Source organism: Planococcus citri, chromosome 2 (genome assembly GCF_950023065.1).
Source record: "Planococcus citri chromosome 2, ihPlaCitr1.1, whole genome shotgun sequence".
Taxonomy (NCBI): Eukaryota; Metazoa; Arthropoda; class Insecta; order Hemiptera; family Pseudococcidae; genus Planococcus; species Planococcus citri.
Window position 1 is genome coordinate 64,114,764 of NC_088678.1, and position 19,347 is coordinate 64,134,110.

The 19,347-nt window shown below is 36.5% G+C and overlaps 1 protein-coding gene across 1 annotated transcript; it reads right to left on the reverse strand.

Moving 5' to 3' along the window:
• Nucleotides 1-15,443: 15,443 nt before the first annotated feature.
• LOC135834124 (uncharacterized) lies at nt 15,444-16,144 on the reverse strand. Its single transcript, XM_065347961.1, has 3 exons — nt 16,071-16,144; nt 15,669-15,965; nt 15,444-15,586 (listed from the first exon to the last, which is right to left on the reverse strand). Exons 1-3 carry the CDS (start codon nt 16,142-16,144, stop codon nt 15,451-15,453), a joined length of 507 nt encoding a protein of 168 aa, XP_065204033.1. The 3' UTR covers nt 15,444-15,450.
• Between the last annotated feature and the right edge of the window lie 3,203 nt (nt 16,145-19,347).

Sequence of the window (19,347 nt, forward strand, 5' to 3'; positions counted from 1 at the left end):
GAAAAAGGTGAAAATTTCCACTTACCAAGCACCTATGATTTGTGGAGACTTGGTCAGTGATTTTCAAGAAATATCAAAATGGCCGTATGAGTTGAGTACAGCATTTTGTGAATGATGGAAAAAGGTGAAAATTCCCACTTACCAAGCACCTATGATTTGTGGAGACTTGGTCAGTGATTTTCAAGAAATATCAAAATGGCCGTATAAGTTGAGTACGGCATTTTGTGAATGATGGAAAAAGCTAAAAATTCCCACTTACCAAGCACCTATGATTTGTGGAGACTTGGTCAGTGATTTTCAAGAAATATCAAAATGGCCGTATGAGTTGAGTACGGCATTTTGTGAATGATAGAAAAAGGTGAAAATTCCCACTTACCAAGCACCTATGATTTGTGGAGACTTGGTCAGTGATTTTCAAGAAATATCAAAATGGCCGTATGAGTTGAGTACGGCATTTTGTGAATGATGGAAAAAGGTGAAAATTCCCACTTACCAAGCACCTATGATTTGTGGAGACTTGGTCAGTGATTTTCAAGAAATATCAAAATGGCCGTATGAGTTGAGTACGGCATTTTGTGAATGATGGAAAAAGGTGAAAATTTCCACTTACCAAGCACCTATGATATGTGGAGACTTGGTCAGTGATTTTCAAGAAATATCAAAATGGCCGTATAAGTTGAGTACGGCATTTTGTGAATGATGGAAAAAGGTGAAAATTTCCACATACCAAGCACCTATGATTTGTGGAGACTTGGTCAGTGATTTTCAAGAAATATCAAAATGGCCATATGAGTTGAGTACGGTATTTTGTGAATGATGGAAAAAGGTGAAAATTTCCACTTACCAAGCACCTATGATTTGTGGAGACTTGGTCAGTGATTTTCAAGAAATATCAAAATGGCTGTATGAGTTGAGTACGGCATTTTGTGAATGATGGAAAAAGGTGAAAATTCCCACTTACCAAGCACCTATGATTTGTGGAGACTTGGTCAGTGATTTTCAAGAAATATCAAAATGGCCGTATGAGTTGAGTACGGCATTTTGTGAATGATGGAAAAAGGTGAAAATTCCCACTTATCAAGCTCCTAAAGATTCATGGAGACTTGGTCAGTGATTTTCAAGAAAATCAAAATGGCCGTATGAGTTGAGTATGGCATTTTGTGAATGATGGAAAAAGGTGAAAATTCCCACTTACCAAGCACCTATGATTTGTGGAGACTTGGTCAGTGATTTTCAAGAAATATCAAAATGGCCGTATGAGTTGAGTACGGCATTTTGTGAATGATGGAAAAAGGTGAAAATTCCCACTTACCAAGCACCTATGATTTGTGGAGACTTGGTCAGTGATTTTCAAGAAATATCAAAATGGCCGTATGAGTTGAGTACGGCATTTTGTGAATGATGGAAAAAGGTGAAAATTTCCACTTACCAAGCACCTATGATTTGTGGAGACTTGGTCAGTGATTTTCAAGAAATATCAAAATGGCCGTATGAGTTGAGTACGGCATTTTGTGAATGATAGAAAAAGGTGAAAATTCCCACTTACCAAGCACCTATGATTTGTGGAGACTTGGTCAGTGATTTTCAAGAAATATCAAAATGGCAGTATAAGTTGAGTACGGCATTTTGTGAATGATGGAAAAAGCTAAAAATTCCCACTTACCAAGCACCTATGATTTGTGGAGACTTGGTCAGTGATTTTCAAGAAATATCAAAATGGCCGCATGAGTTGAGTACGGCATTTTGTGAATGATGGAAAAAGGTGAAAATTTCCACATACCAAGCACCTATGATTTGTGGAGACTTGGTCAGTGATTTTCAAGAAATATCAAAATGGCCGTATGAGTTGAGTACGGCATTTTGTGAATGATGGAAAAAGGTGAAAATTTCCACTTACCAAGCACCTATGATTTGTGGAGACTTGGTCAGTGATTTTCAAGAAATATCAAAGTGGCCGTATGAGTTGAGTACGGCATTTTGTGAATGATGGAAAAAGGTGAAAATTCCCACTTACCAAGAACCTATGATTTGTGGAGACTTGGTCAGTGATTTTCAACTTTTTCAAGAAATATCAAAATGGCCGTATGAGTTGAGTACGGCATTTTGTGAATGATGGAAAAAGGTGAAAATTTCCACTTACCAAGCACCTATGATTTGTGGAGACTTGGTCAGTGATTTTCAAGAAATATCAAAATGGCCGTATGAGTTGAGTACAGCATTTTGTGAATGATGGAAAAAGCTAAAAATTCCCACTTACCAAGCACCTATGATTTGTGGAGACTTGGTCAGTGATTTTCAAGAAATATCAAAATGGCCGCATGAGTTGAGTACGGCATTTTGTGAATGATGGAAAAAGGTGAAAATTTCCACTTACCAAGCACCTATGATTTGTGGAGACTTGGTCAGTGATTTTCAAGAAATATCAAAATGGCCGTATGAGTTGAGTACGGCATTTTGTGAATGATGGAAAAAGGTGAAAATTTCCACTTACCAAGCACCTATGATTTGTGGAGACTTGGTCAGTGATTTTCATAAAATATCAAAATGGCTGTATAAGTTGAGTACGGCATTTTGTGAATGATGGAAAAAGGTGAAAATTCCCACTTACCAAGCACCTATGATTTGTGGAGACTTGGTCAGTGATTTTCAAGAAATATCAAAATGGCCGTATGAGTTGAGTACGGCATTTTGTGAATGATGGAAAAAGGTGAAAATTTCCACTTACCAAGCACCTATGATTTGTGGAGACTTGGTCAGTGATTTTCAAGAAATATCAAAATGGCCGTATGAGTTGAGTACGGCATTTTGTGAATGATGGGAAAAGGTGAAAATTTCCACTTACCAAGCACCTATGATTTGTGGAGACTTGGTCAGTGATTTTCAAGAAATATCAAAATGGCCGTATGAGTTGAGTACAGCATTTTGTGAATGATGGAAAAAGCTAAAAATTCCCACTTACCAAGCACCTATGATTTGTGGAGACTTGGTCAGTGATTTTCAAGAAATATCAAAATGGCCGCATGAGTTGAGTACGGCATTTTGTGAATGATGGAAAAAGGTGAAAATTTCCACTTACCAAGCACCTATGATTTGTGGAGACTTGGTCAGTGATTTTCAAGAAATATCAAAATGGCCGTATGAGTTGAGTACGGCATTTTGTGAATGATGGAAAAAGGTGAAAATTTCCACTTACCAAGCACCTATGATTTGTGGAGACTTGGTCAGTGATTTTCAAGAAATATCAAAATGGCCGTATGAGTTGAGTACAGCATTTTGTGAATGATGGAAAAAGGTGAAAATTCCCACTTACCAAGCACCTATGATTTGTGGAGACTTGGTCAGTGATTTTCAACTTTTTCAAGAAATATCAAAATGGCCGTATGAGTGGAGTACGGCATTTTGTGAATGATGGAAAAAGGTGAAAATTCCCACTTACCAAGCACCTATGATTTGTGGAGACTTGGTCAGTGATTTTCAAGAAATATCAAAATGGCCGTATGAGTTGAGTACAGCATTTTGTGAATGATGGAAAAAGGTGAAAATTTCCACTTACCAAGCACCTATGATTTGTGGAGACTTGGTCAGTGATTTTCAAGAAATATCAAAATGGCCGTATGAGTTGAGTACGGCATTTTGTGAATGATGGAAAAAGGTGAAAATTCCCACTTACCAAGCACCTATGATTTGTGGAGACTTGGTCAGTGATTTTCAAGAAATATCAAAATGGCCGTATGAGTTGAGTATGGCATTTTGTGAATGATGGAAAAAGGTGAAAATTCCCACTTACCAAGCACCTATGATTTGTGGAGACTTGGTCAGTGATTTTCAAGAAATATCAAAATGGCCGTATGAGTTGAGTACGGCATTTTGTGAATGATGGAAAAAGGTGAAAATTTCCACTTACCAAGCACCTATGATATGTGGAGACTTGGTCAGTGATTTTCAAGAAATATCAAAATGGCCGTATAAGTTGAGTACGGCATTTTGTGAATGATGGAAAAAGGTGAAAATTTCCACATACCAAGCACCTATGATTTGTGGAGACTTGGTCAGTGATTTTCAAGAAATATCAAAATGGCCGTATGAGTTGAGTACGGCATTTTGTGAATGATGGAAAAAGGTGAAAATTTCCACTTACCAAGCACCTATGATTTGTGGAGACTTGGTCAGTGATTTTCAAGAAATATCAAAATGGCCGTATGAGTTGAGTAAGGAGTAGTATTCGGGTCACTATAGCACAGTTCTGAGCAAAAGAGTCATTTTGCCCGTCCTTCGTTCAAAAGGTTCAAAGTGAATCACTTGGTGAACGACTTTGAAGTGAATCACTTCGCGAACGACTTTGCGAGTGTATGTGCAAAATGACTCACCGGAACAGCCCGAGCCGAGCCTGATGTTTCCCATGTTGGGAAGTTGGTGTGCTCGGGCCTGTGTGCTAAAGCGCCCGTGTAGGTGAACTGAGCTCTGTGTTTTTAACCTAACCTAACTGAGGTGAGTTTAGGATGTGAATTCTAACCTAACTTAATGCTAATTTTTTGTGTTTTGTGTTTTATAATTTTTTTGGTTCTTAATCTAACTACAACTAAACTAAAACTAAACTTAATGCTAAATTTTTTTTGGGTTTTGTGTTTTATATTTTTTTTTGGATTTTTAAAATAATCACATCCTAAGCCCTTTCTTGTTGTGTATAGGACAGCAACAAGTTTTTACACGACATGGTCTAATTAAATTCGATAGTTCGCTAATTATAATTTTCGGAAGTGGTAATGTTTTTAATTTGTGTTTCGAATTTGCGTTCTTGATAATTATGTCAGCAACAATTATTTGCAATGGTGCAGGTTGAAATTTATTTTCCGGATCAACAGTATGATCAATAAGTTGTTCAAACCGGAAGGCCGATAATCTGCGTAGTGTACGTGCCATTGTAATAATGAGCTCATCGGTGATGTGTGAGCGTATTTATACTCTATCAACAGGTGGCGCGCGCACCACTTGTTTTTTACAAGAGCATTTTACAATACAGTGACAAAGGTAGCAAAAGCCTCCAATGCACCCTCTTTGATTTCTACCGTATTTATTGTAGCATCGTTTACATTCAATGCAACAATCACACGGACACTGGTTACAGAGCCTACTTCGGCAGCCGATTAATAAATCGTATTTATGATGACACGATTCGCATACCGTACAAGCACACCAACCTATGATATCACCACAAAAACTACATTCATCATCTGAACTGACGAGAATAGAGGGTTGAACATTTTCATTATCATCATCATCATCATCATCATCATCATCGCTATCGTCGAACGAACTATACAACGATGTATCAGTACTGGTGGAGTAACCACTATCCGAATCATATGCTGAACCTTGAGGAAACAAAGTTTCCAAGTAGTCCATCATTACTCGTGGTAATGGTAACTGTTGTACACTGTCAGTACTATCCAACTCGCGCACAATTCTTCTACCGCACAAATCTTGCAACGAATAAGTGTGGTATCTAGTCATTGATGGTCTTCTACAGTATTCGCACGAATGCCATAACCATTCTTCCCAACAATGAGCACCTTTAATTCGCAAGTTCAGATTCAACTGATCAGGATGACATGTGTTCGCCATAGTCGCCATTTTAATAATGAAGTCTTAGAGGAAGGACAACTATATTTATACTTTTTTAGACCCTTCCCTACATGCGCGCGCAACTTGTCGTTGATGACGCGAATAATAATAATTATATACGTCCAAAATGAAACCATACAGTTCGGATTCAGGTTTCGCCAAAAAATTATTGCAATATTCTTGTTTGCATTGAGCACAACATTTAGTTGTTCCCAACCTAGCCAAACAAGATTCGCAATTACAAACGCAATGAAGCTTGCACCATTTACAAACAAAGCGGATTGTAAATTCAGCAGGATTATCCCTATGCCTAAAATCTTCAACACACCGAAGTAGATTTTTAATCATTACATTCGGTAGAGGTAATAATTTTAATTTACTTAGAGGCCAAATGTGCTTCACAATTTTTCTGTAGCACTGTTCTTCTAACGAATAAGGTTGGAACGTTTCATCTAGAATGAACCGTTTTTTACATTTATAAGAATGACTGTACCGTATATAGTAACACGGAGGTGCCTTCACTATCATAGTAACACTCGATTTTCTAATATTAAATGATGGCCGCATTGTAATATAATCAATTCTCAGTTGTAGGGGTCCCTATTTATACCTTTTCACCCTGTCGATGGTTGTGCACACAACTTCTTAAAAATAAACTAAACTAAACTAAACTAAACTAAAACTAAAACTAAAACTAAAACTAAAACTAAACTAAAACTAAACTTAATGCTAAATTTTTTTGTATTTTTTATTTTATATTTTTTTTGTGTTTTTTATATTTTATATATTTTTTTTTTGTTTTTTAGCCCTCATAAGGGCTGTTTTAATCGTCATCGTCAAAATACAATGACCACCAACCAAGTAATGAATTCTTCGATCGTAGCTCCCAACGTAGCTCGTTATCGCTGAACCAATAACTTCGAAGGTACTTACCGGACAGCTTATCCCAGTAGTTCACACGTGTAACAATGTCACACTGTTTATTCCATCTAGCAGGTAAGTGGCATACAAATTCCTCTGTATACACAAAAACTAAATCGGACCGTGGTTTGTACTCCATTTTGATCACATCGTAATCGTTCTCAACAATTGGTCTTGGAAGCTGTGAATATGATCTAAAGAGCGCCATGTTGCCAGGTCAAATCAATAATGACTACCTACAGTCAGTACACCTATTTATATACTTTTCCTGCATCGACAGTTCGGGCACTGCTTGTGCTTTCGACTTTCCATCAATTGTTTTTCACGAAGCTGGTGTAGTTTTTGCTTACACTTTCGCCAACGCATGTACGTTACACACCTGCAGTAACAGATGCAGTAAGCACAGCACTTTCGACACGCCAATCCATCAACGACTGTAGTAATCACAGCTGTGTTGAAGCAATGGCTAGCGCAACAAAAATCACCTCCAGCTTCCCAATCAAAATCAGGGAATTCGTAAAGATCACCAGCATCATGTGAACGTCTCAAGCTTCGCAACGGTTGAACACATAGTAGCAGTAAATCAGCCATAGCAGCAACAAAACGAGATGTTTCAGCCATAGTAACAGAAGATATAATGACTAGTATTTGTCACTACACTTATATTTATACTTTTTTCGGCGTGATTCGCGCATGCGCAGGAATTCCAATGGAATACTGGAAATTCTTCAAGTACACCCATTTTGTCATGTCTACAACTAGATGATCTTTCTCTGAAACATCCCAAACAAATTCGCACATGTCTGTGAATAACTCACGTGACATACCGAAAATTTGTTCTAAATAAAACAGATCAACATCCTCTTCAGACTGACTGAACAGAACTGCGTAATTGAGAACCCAACTCATCGTTGACGGTAACCTGTGGTAGCTTTTGCATAAGTAAATGCATGAAATATCTTTGCGTGAAACAAGTAATTTGAGAAGCTTACTTGAGCCAACATCATCCAGTATCACCACCGAATTTGCTGGTACATTAGGTAAGTCTCGTATACTATTAAATGTCAACGCATTCACGCCTAAATCAAAACCATCCGCATACGCCGAGCACACAAAAGTTAAACCATTGTGTTTTTTAAATCGCAATATTTTCCGAAGTAAATCATCACGTGTTGCTGTATCAATTGAGCCCAGCAGAGCCGCATGAAGAACAAGTGGTATTTGTACGGAAGCCATTTTCAATAATGATCAGAATCTCAAACGACACCTATATTTATACCTTTTTCATGTACGTTATGCGCATGCGTAATCAAAATTTTGTTTTTTGCAATTCTTGCTTATAAAATTTTCCTGACACTGGCTCACCGTTCAAAGCTTTTATGCTGTATGTTTCTGGAACCGTGTAATGAACCTTATCAATTTTAAAAATTTCAGTGGTCCACTTTCTGGAATACTTATTACCAAAAGTATATTTGTATGCCGTAATGCGTACACGATCTCCGATTTTAAATGTAGGTTTTGGTCGTTTGAAGTTATTTAAACCGTATACTTTTTTATACACTTCAGCTTCAGTTTTCTTTGTAACATCAGCCGGAGGCAAACCTATAGTTCGATGTATATTCTGCTCATTATACTCCTTCACGATTTGTGGTAAAATATTTATCCAACGATGGTTTTGATTCACCTCAAAGTGAAGTTTCATTTTTTCATTCAACGTGCGATTGAAACGTTCTACAATAGCTGCTTTGATTTCAGTAAAAGTATGATACATATTGATGTTATTGTTATTCAACATTCGTTTGAAAGTAGCATTAACAAATTCTTTACCTTGATCAACGTGTAGAAGTTCTGGTTTTCGACGTTTTGACAGAATTGCTTTGAAGGCATCAGTAACCTCTTTACCAGTCTTCTGTTTCAAAGGAACACACCATGCGAATTTGCTAAAGCAGTCAATAACATTCAAAATGTATGCATAACCTTTGTTTTCTTTTTTATACTGCGACATTATCAGCAAATCGGCTTCCCAAATGTGGTCAATTCCTTTGGTAATAATTTGACGAGTTTTAAATTTCTTTACAACAGGTTTATGTAATTCACGTGCTAAATCCATTTTCAAAATTAACGAATTCTTCTGGGATTACCTATATTTATGCAAAAACTTCAAACATAAATGACCACAGATCACCTGACTCAACTTTTGATCTTGTTCATAATTATAAACAATTGTTGTTTTCTTACCAAAGTATTTCACTAATTCAACAGGTGGTGCAACGCCGAAAGAATCATAATATTCCACATTGAAACCCCGTTTGGCATACGCTACCCAATGAGTACCTGGGCCAGTGCTTGAATCTAAATTCACAATCGCTGACTCGTTCGCAAAAACTTTTCCAGGTAACCCATCTCTCATAAAAACGCCTCTGAAGAACGGAATTTCTAACTGAGCAGCGTACTGTATCAGTTCTAAATTATTCAACGGAGTGTCTTTTTTTTTTTTTAGTAGCGTATCTAAAAGACCATTACCTTTAGGCTTTTTGTTAATATAAACACCGGAACCTTTAGGCTTTTTGTTAATATAAACACCAGAACCTTTAGGCTTTTTGTTAATATAAACACCAGAACCTTTAGGCTTTTTGTTTATGTAAACACCTTTACCTTTAGGTTTTTTGTTTATGTAAACACCTTTACCTTTGGTAATACGTTTCTTTGCTGTTTTGGGTTTCTTAGTAGAACGAAGTCCTTTACCATCTTTTTTCTTGCTTTTAACAAGATCAACAAGCGCTGAAACCGCACCAATTGCTGCAGGACCGTACTGTAAGATTGTCTTTAGATAACCACCTGATTTCACTTTTTTAACTTGAGCAACAGAAAGTCGAATAGTTTTTTTACCAGTGCCTTTTTTCAAATTAGCTATTTGGCTTTTAGTTAACGGTAAGTAGGTCTCATTCATCACAGATTCCTTGGTACGAGCACCGCTAACCTTCAACGAAACAGCTTTTTGAGCTTGTACAGCTGATGCAAGTTTTTCATGTTCACTCTGATCCATCGATACAGGGTATTTTGTCAATAAACCAGCACCTAGCGCTCTTTTGGCTTTCATGGCATTAGTAGTTAACCATCCAACAGCTTTCTCGCCAAATCCAGCATCTTTTGCAAGTACGCGATTCCAAGCACCTTCTTGTAAAGCATAATCAGCAGCGTGACGGTCTTCCAAATTTTTAGATTTAGAATACGCAATATCATGCTGCATAGCTAACTCATCAAGTTTGTTACTTGGTTTATCACCTCTTTCAAGACGTTTTTGAAGTTTTGTACCAGGACCTAAATAGTTATAACCTGGCATATGCATTTCAAATGGTAAATTATTAATCATAGAATTGAGTATACCTTTACCGCGTACAGTTTTAGTATGCATCGGTACAGGTAGAATCTCCAAACTTTTATAATATCTAGCTTCACGATAATCCATTATTTCATAAAAATATGTAATTTGTAAACATCCGACAACTATTTATAGTTTTTTGACAATTCAAATTTCCTTAAACTCTTGAATAATGTTCACAATCTCGTTCAACAACAGCGGATTACTGTTACCTGATTGTATTTCACCCCACAAGTGACACAAACGATCAAGTAATTCATCCGTTGAGTTCCAATGAACGTATTCAACAGGTTGGTTAGTGTTGAACTTACGCAATCCACTACCTGTTGTGCTTCCTGTAAAGTACTCTTCACTATCGTATTCATCATAAGAATCCTTAGAGGTTTTTGCTTTTGATTTACCAGCAGCAACACCTTTAAGAATACCGTATTTCGCCAATATTGGTCTGATAATTGTTCGATATTTAACGCTTCGATTACTTTTCAAATATTGGTTATTACGGTCGTTATTACGTTTGTAAGCGTATGTATGCAAAATTATTTGTTCATAATTACGCATATCATCAGCTTTGTAATGCTGCGGATTCTCAGATGTTAACAATTCCCACAATCCTGGAGTACCTTTATATTTCTGATTATTTGCAGCCAGAATTATATCGTTATCTGGTGTAATGGTTATGCGTGAATTTCCAATATGGGGACGATTCAACTCCATATGAATACCATAATGTTTATCAAGCTTTTTACCAGTTGCAATGATATCAGTCAGATTGTTACTTACTACATTTGCGGTTGAACCGTGCGTTACAGTTTCTCTCAAAGATTGTAACGATTCGGTGATTGGTTTGAATGTTTCAACCATTTCTTCGTGCCTAGTCAGCTTTCCAAATTTCAACATATCAAATTTACGTTGTAAGGCTCGGCCTGATTCAAGATATTCTCTAACTTTTTTATACATAGCAATAATTGAAATTACAAAGAATTCCAACCACTATTTATAGTTATTTGCATGGTTGAAATCCTAAAGTTATTGCAATTTGTTCGCCACGAAAATCAACTAGCTTATCGTCTTGATCAACAACTCTCAAATGCAACTGATAAATGCTATCTAAACGCGTAATTGGATAATAACATAATGTAATAGGCCTTTCAATGATTTTCTCACCACTTTCAACTTTTAATGGAAACTCGTAAAGCGTATTGTCATTACGTTTCAGATTGTCAACGTTACATTTAATCAAATTACATTTAACTTTGATCGTATTCACAGTGAAAATTTGCACAGGTAAGTCAGAACGATGTAATTCATCCGGTGGTAATAATCTAGGAGTAAATCCCAAAGTTCGTCCTATAGAATTAGCTGGTCTAAAATCAATATGCAAAGGACTTTTAATTTCCATTCTAAATGTATTTTTATTCAAACGTAAAAAAGTTCCCGTGTTTTTAATTTTATCCAAACCTTCGATAAATTTTATAATATCGTGAATCTCGTAAGTACCAGTTGGAATGGTATATGCATACACTTCATTTTTCTTTTTTGTTACCGCAAACCTATGCGGAGTTGTAAAACTTTCAGCGATGGTATTATTATTCAAATCATTTTGTTCAACAACAACATTATTATCCATATCCACATCAACAAAACTAATATTATTATTATTCTGCGATATGTTAGGAATGTTGTTGTAGGTTACAAAGCTTTTCAAACAAACCTCATATGGTCCGTTTAGTCGTATACCATCAGTGTAATCAAAATTGAATACAGAAGAATTTTCAGTTAATGATATTTGAAACGCCATATTAACTTTTAATACATTCAACATTCACATGGTAGACCTATTTATACTTTTTCATCAAGCAACAACTTGATTACTCAACGGATTGTACACTGCTTTACGATCCATGATCATCAACAAATGTACAATGCCGTTATTAGGGAACCCTGTTCGAAAATTAAAATGTATTTTTGTATTAATTAACGAATCCTTAATAACTTCTGGTTGATGCGAGCAATCAATAACAAAAATCGCGTATTTTGTCATAAAATCGTTATAATCGCAAATCGGATCTTCTTCGTCAGAATTGTAGTAGGATTTCATAAATGCTTTAAACATTTCGTAAATATTTCCACATTTGTTTTCTTCGGATTTAAGATTTAACCGATCTTTTGGATACAGCCAGTAATTATTAATTTCCAACTGTACATTCTCAGTGTTTAGAAGTTTGAACTCACTGATTCGACTCTTCAATTTGTTAGTCGCATCCTGTTGCATAGCGATCAACGCGTACTTTACTTTTGAATGCGAAACTGGTACATCCCAAGTATACTCGGTGGTACCTGCTGGTAAAGTAGTACTTTGATAAAGCCAATGACGAAAGAAAATCGTATAATTGGTGTTGGTTAGAACTTCTTTACGCAGCTTCGTTTCTTTATCAATTCGAAATTTAACGTGTCGCATACGCCAGATAATATCTGTGAACCTCAACGATACATTGTAGTTTGCAACTGTCGAGTAAAAACAATTGTCATCGCCTGAAGTTGTGTTATGGAATATCAGCGTTTGCGGTACGCGTACCAAACATTTGCGAAAATCCTCAAAAACACCCATCACCTCGCTCAGCGGTTTCACGACAGTAAAATATCCTTTAGAGTTGATTAAGCTTTTTGAGTCTGGATATACATTCCAACCAGAAAGACTGCGTGCTTTATTCGGTCTGAACGAAACAAGTCCCTTCATGGTTGCTGCAATACCAGGTTTTCTAACATCATCAACTTTATTCTCGCCGATTTTATATTCAATAAACTCAAATCGATGTAAAATACCGTTGAGATCAAAATCAATTTTACTTGTATCGATACTAGTCACATCCACCAACTTATTATCTTTATCGGGTTCAGTTACTGTAATTTGACCAGTAATCACAAGCTTACTATCGCATGGTAAAGTAATAATATCTTCATTATAAACGGTTATAGGAAACTCACCGCCTGGTAAATTAATATTCTCAGACATCGGTGGTCGGTAATCGTAATAATCAGATCGCTCAATAAATTCTTCAAATTTTTCTTTGTAAGAAGCCATTGTAATATATAGGAAAATCAAATAAACGGTACTAGTATTTATACTTTTTTCAAAAAAAATCCGTCGACAAAACGTATTTGCACGATTGTACGTAAATTCAGCGTAAGAAAAATTAAAACATGTAATTGAAATACCAGCAGCAACAGCCATTTTGTTTTTAACGATAAATGTTACCACTACATCAAAAAAATCGTAAAATGTAATTTTCGTTACAAGGAACGGTTTACGAACATTCAGTATACTAACGGTTTCAGACAAAACGTACACACAATTGTTGTGCTGTTTATATTCTCAGGTAAGTAGATTTAAATTAGTTTTTGGACCATGGAAACATTTTATTCACACAATCAGATGAGAATAAACATTTTCAGCACATTAAAATACTTTTATTTTGAAAAAAATATGAAAAAATGATAATTTTTGCAATCAGGTGTTGAAGTTGGAATTTTCGGCTCTGTGACACTACGACAGTGTAAATGGTACCTTACTTGTTGCGCATCAGTGTGAATGCGCCTAATTTCAAAACCAAAACCAAAACAGTGATAATGACTGTAGATTTAAGATTTCAATTCGAGTAGAAATTATTATTATTAATGAATATAAATATTCAGATAATTAATTTTGATTGTTTCAGGGTATTCGTGAGAATCGAAAACGAAGGAGCAGAGTGGTCAAATGCGTACATCATAGATCCATCAAGACAGTTATCAACGAATGAAACGAATCAGAGTATCCTTTCAGGTTAGTAGTTTTTTTTTTTTGATTCATTTTGCTTAGCTGTAGTTTTCGAAAATGGATACTTTGTGTTTGAATTTTCTTTTTTCAGGTACGATGATTGGAATCCGGAGGTGTAGAATAGCTGTAGATGAACGATTCGAGCTGGATAATTTGGTATGAAGATTGGAATCCGAAGGTAAAAAAGTGCATTCGCGAATAGCTGTATAACCATATACGAATTAGGTAAGAAGTTGTTTCAATAAGATTCACAAATTTGGTCTCTCGAAAATTGGTTCTTTGTGTTTTCGTTTTTTTATTTTTTGCAGGTAAAGTGAAATACGGAGGTGGAAAAACGCATTTGAGAACAGTAGCTACTGACGACGATTCGTGCTGAATAACAAGCGATAATTATCACGGAGTAAGTAGTATTTCTTTTTTTAAAAATGAAAAATCATTTTGCTTAGATGTTTTGAAAATTGATGCTCTCTGTTTGTTTATTTTTGTTACAGAGTGTTCGCGATCGTTTCAGATGGTTCGCGAATAAGCAGACACGAATTAGGTAAGCAAACGATTATTCAAAATAATATGATAAATCTACTGTGTATTTTTTCGAAAATCGATTCTTTGTGTTTTGTATTTTTCTTTTTTCAGATACGATGACAGAATCCGAAGTTACAGGCTGAATGAAAAACGCATTTGAGAACAGTAGCTACTGACGACGATTCGTACTGAATAACAAACGATGAACGAGTTAATGGGTAAGTACGATTAGTATTTCTTTATATTATCGGATACTTAGCTTTGGCTTTTTCGAAAATGATTTTTTGTTCTGGTTTATTTGCTTCAGATTGAGTGAAAATATCGCATTTGACTTGACAAAGCATTCGACGTAGCTACTGACGACGAATCAAAATAAAAATATATTGTGTATTTAGAAATTCATTGCTTTTTGATTGTTTCTTTCAATTTCTCCAGAATTTTCAATTTGCTTCGGAATACGCAAATATGACGTTGGGTAACTGAAAAGCGAGTTGTTTACTCGAAGTGTTTAACAAATTTATTCATGATCTAACCGATGAGGACGAATTTTACGGAATCCAGCTATTCAGGAGGCTCCAGTGTGATTTTTCAATTTCTACCGACAATTTACTCTGGAAGGCATGAATATGAAGTTGGTCAGCAAAAAAATCGAGTTGTGTGTTATGCTCGAACTGATCAGCTTTTTTCTCAAAATAAAAATCAACAATTTTTCTGTATAAACACACGATTCGATCAATAAGGTTACTTATACATATAGTCTGGAAATAAAACAGCATTGTAGATCCGACGACGCATTTTTCAGGAGATCTGCTATTTAATTTGCTCCAGAAGGCTTGAATATGAAGTTGGTTAGCTAGAAATCGAGTTGTGTGTTATACACGATCTGTTTAACGAATTTATTCATCTACAACGATCTCCATCTCCTTCGAAGGAAAACGACACCTGAATTTAAAAGTACATCGTTGGGCTGGATACTTAATTTACAAGGTTTGAATATGAAGTTCGGCAGCTGAAAAGCGAGTTGTGTGTTTTACTCGAACCACATTTGAATCGATTTTGGATAGATATTTACTCACATAAAATCACATTGCTGATGGTTAGATAAATGTACAACGACGACGAGTTTTTGTCAATTTATTAATATCAATCGAACAGTAAGTATTTAGGGTATAATTATTACATTATTTTACTTCTCGTTCTCGTTAACATCTTCATCCGTGCTATCTTCGTTATCGAATCTAAGATACGTCTGTATGATTTTCTGAACGCGTTCTTTCTTTGCACGATCATAACGTATGCGCGAGAGACGGTTTGAACTTACCCTATCAAAAAATAAATAAATAAATACATTAAATAATCAAATTCACAAACAGGAATGATTGAATTTATTTATCAACTACTCACGCGTTTGTAAGTTCAGACGGATTGGCCGAAACTGGCGCGATATTTTCCTTGTTGCTTACGTTGCCCTCGGGCAATTCGGGCATATATAATACGTGCATGTATAGTCTGTTTATGGTAGGATGCTCGACGATTGGGCTTATGTAACCTGAGTCTCCATCTCCGGAGAATGACGGAGTCGGCGGCATGTAAACAGGCGAGGCGAAGGAGGCTGACAGCGACAAAGGACTCATAATTCCAGCTGATGTTGAGGCAGATTGAGGTGTCGAAAACGAAGATGGATCGTCAATCAAGCCGATTCTGTAAGTGTAAAAAAAAAAAAACAAACAAATAGAATTAATTAAATGAAAAAACACATGGCCGAAAAAGCGAAAACACGTTACGTGAATAAAATAAATTACTTACTCTTCATTCGATGGATCAGAACCACAGCAATATTGCCTACAAACGGATAAACAGTTGCTCCAGATATTACCCATTTTTTAAAACGCAGTAAAATCGCAAATATTAAATAAAATGCAATAAAATATTACAATACAATTTGAAAGAAACAGTGAAACACACATCAATGGCGATTCGATTATGTGATTTTACGTAAGGTGATGGAAGGGTGAAAAAAAAAAAAAACAACAACCAATCAGATTGCGTTCTTTCGTCGTGGTAGGGGTACCAGACATGAAAAAACTTGAAAATTTTACTTGTAACACCACTGTTACCAACAATCAGAGAAAATTAAATCCGCAATCAAGTATTTTATTCACCTTAAGGTATCTTAAGAGCTCATGAAACATATACAAACGTATGTAAAAAAAGAAACCTTAAGGTGAAATTTCGAAAATGATTCGTAAGTACGTAAAGTGCAAAACGATTCTTTTTCAAACAGAGGGTGTAATTGAGTGCTTTTTGAGGTACCTCAACAAAAGCTCGAAAAGTAGCAAGTGGGGGTATTTTTGGAATCAGCATGACCTCAGCTTTTCAAAAATGCCAAAATAACGAAACGGAAACCAAATGATAACGTTATGATAACGTTATAATAACGTTATTCGATCTACCTACCTACTAACCTACCTACCTACCCTTTTGAGAGGTGCCAAATACTGCTCTGTGATTGGTTGACGTATCGACCAATGAGAGAGCAGCATTGTCAACATCGACGGATCAAAAAGGTATAAATACAGGTAGCCCTCGACAGGAAAATCAATCCGCTCTATAATGCTGTCCAGTAAAGATCAAATGTTCAATACTGTTTTCATGCACCATTCTGGCGATATTGGCAATATGACCACAGGCGTTTCTATGGCGGCTCTCGGAGCTTTACATCCGTTGTCAGTGAACCCTTTCGAGGGTTTTACTGTACAACAAATGCGCAACGAAGCGAAGAAGAGCGGACTTCGTTTTCGTTGTGCAATGCGAAAACATGAGTTGATTAGTTTACTAATTACTCATGTAATCGGGAATGTATTTCCATTTAGTGATAGCTTATTTGATAAGTTAGATACTACCCCTGTTCCCGAAGCTGCTGCAGCTCCAGTTCCAGTGCCAAGTATTTCGTATCAGCAATACAAGGTACCAGAACTGAAAGCTATGGCTAAGCAGAAAGGTATCAGGTTTTATTATAAGATGAATAAGCAGCAATTAATTTTAGCTTTAGAGAATAAGTTTAGTTTAGATGTAGGGCCCAAAAAAAGTATAAAATCAATAAAATTAGGGGATATTTTCCCATTTAGCTTTACTTTATTTAATAAGAAAACAAGAAATGGTTGGAAACAACCAGGACTTGCTAGTTATATAAATAGTTTAGATAATGTAGTTTTAAGTAACGATAACGTAGGGACCAAAAAAAGTATAAAAAATAAAAAAGCCTCCAATAGTATTAAGGTAGGGACCAAAAAAAGTATAAAAAATAAAAAAGCCTCCAATATTATTAAGCTTGTAGATTATAGTTTCACTGATGACGAAGATGATTTTGATATTACTAATCTCGCCAAAGCGCCAGCAGAAGCGAATTTTGTTTCTTTTGTTTCAGATAAACCTCCGGTGCACCAAATCGAGGACAACGACGAAGAAGACAGCTTCATCTTTACCAACGAAATCAACGGACCACGTAAGTTGACAAAACCAAAATCTATAAATACTCCTTCTGTTTCAGATCCCACCGTTGAAGAAATCATTGCAGAAATGACAGCAACTCTACCCAGCTTGGAACCAATTGAAGACAGACCAAAGCAAGAAGATGACGACGAAGAATTTATGAACCAGATGTTAGCCACCCAGGATCCGGAAGAACACCGAAGAATTATTAACCACTTCCTTGGAGACAACAAAGAAGAACTGAAGAAGAAAATTCAGAAGATTATCGAAGAAGATGAAGAACCACAGGAAAACTTCAGGATCCCAGGTAAAATGCATCCTATAAGTGTACAATTAAAAGAATATTTACATTCTTTGAAAATGTACGGTTTACCTATAATTGTAGAAGAGCCCGAATCCAAACCCGAGCCAAAGCCTGAACCCGAGTCCAAACCCAAACCCGAACCCGAACCCAAACCCGAACCCAAACCCAAACCCGAACCCGAACCCAAACCCGAACCCAAACCCGAACCCAAACCCAAACCCGAGCCAGTACGAAAACCAGTTAACATTGCGTTACTGCTAGATGATCTCTGGTTGTCTGATGACTCTGAAGATTCTCAACAGCATGTTTTGCAACAAAAACTGCTTGAGGGTATCGATGATCTGAATCTGTCTGAAGTATCTGATTGTCAACGAGATGTTTTGCAGCAACTTGTAGACGATATAGGTCTGGATGAACCGACACAGACACCGAAAGGGTTGGACAAGGAGAAACCAGTAGCTGTTGCTCAGGTCGAAGTGCCTGGAATTGGTTTGAATGAAAAGCGTGTGAATTTGGCCACTGTAAATTTGCAAAAATGTACGGTGAAAGAATTACACGCTTTTGCGCGTGAATTGAATCTGAAACGTTATGGTCGACTAAACAAACAAGATTTAATTAATGTGCTGAAAAAGTATATCGAGCCCTCTGTAAAAACTAACCCCACCGATTTAGCTCTCAAGAAAAAAGCGATATACGAAAGACCAGTTCCAGTTTTCGACAAGTTTCATCCACCGTCCAATCCGCAGAAATATGACATCCAATTCCCTACTCTTGGAATAACAGCGACTATTGAGATAGATCCTGCCCATAGTATGGTGATGCGGAAACCGACTCGACCGAAACCGTTGGATACCATGGTTCAGAGCAATGATGATGAGGACGGTAGTTGTGTAGCAGGCGCCGCTCCAACAGCTGAACTCTCACATTGCAATGAAGGTGGTAACGATGATCTGGATTATGACATCAATACTAGCGGTTACTCAAGTGTTTACTCGAACACTCCCGATATGGACACAAATCCTCCTGACGAGGTAAATACCGAAGTTGACAACCCGATTGAAGACAACAGAGTTGAAGTTGAGCCTGTACTAAATACTCCTGTACCCAGTCGTAGTAATGTACGCTCTATCTTCGATACTCCACCGATACGTATACACTCAATTTTCGACACTCCGGAAATTGTGCCAAAACGTGTATTCTCGATATTTGACACACCCGAACTTGACAACCCGATTAGAGACAAAGAAGCTGTTCCTGCTGAACGTGAGGAAGATTTGGATGCTAGCT

Excerpts from the sequence above, each read along its gene's own strand:
- LOC135834124 (XM_065347961.1), bottom strand. The coding sequence starts at position 16,144 with ATGGGTAATATCTGGAGCAACTGTTTATCCGTTTGTAGGCAATATTGC. Across the intron at positions 15,966-16,070 it reads TCTGATCCATCGAATGAAGA|AATCGGCTTGATTGACGATC; the intron begins GTAAGTAATTTA and ends TTACACTTACAG. Across the intron at positions 15,587-15,668 it reads CCGTCTGAACTTACAAACGC|GGTAAGTTCAAACCGTCTCT; the intron begins GTGAGTAGTTGA and ends ATTTTTTGATAG.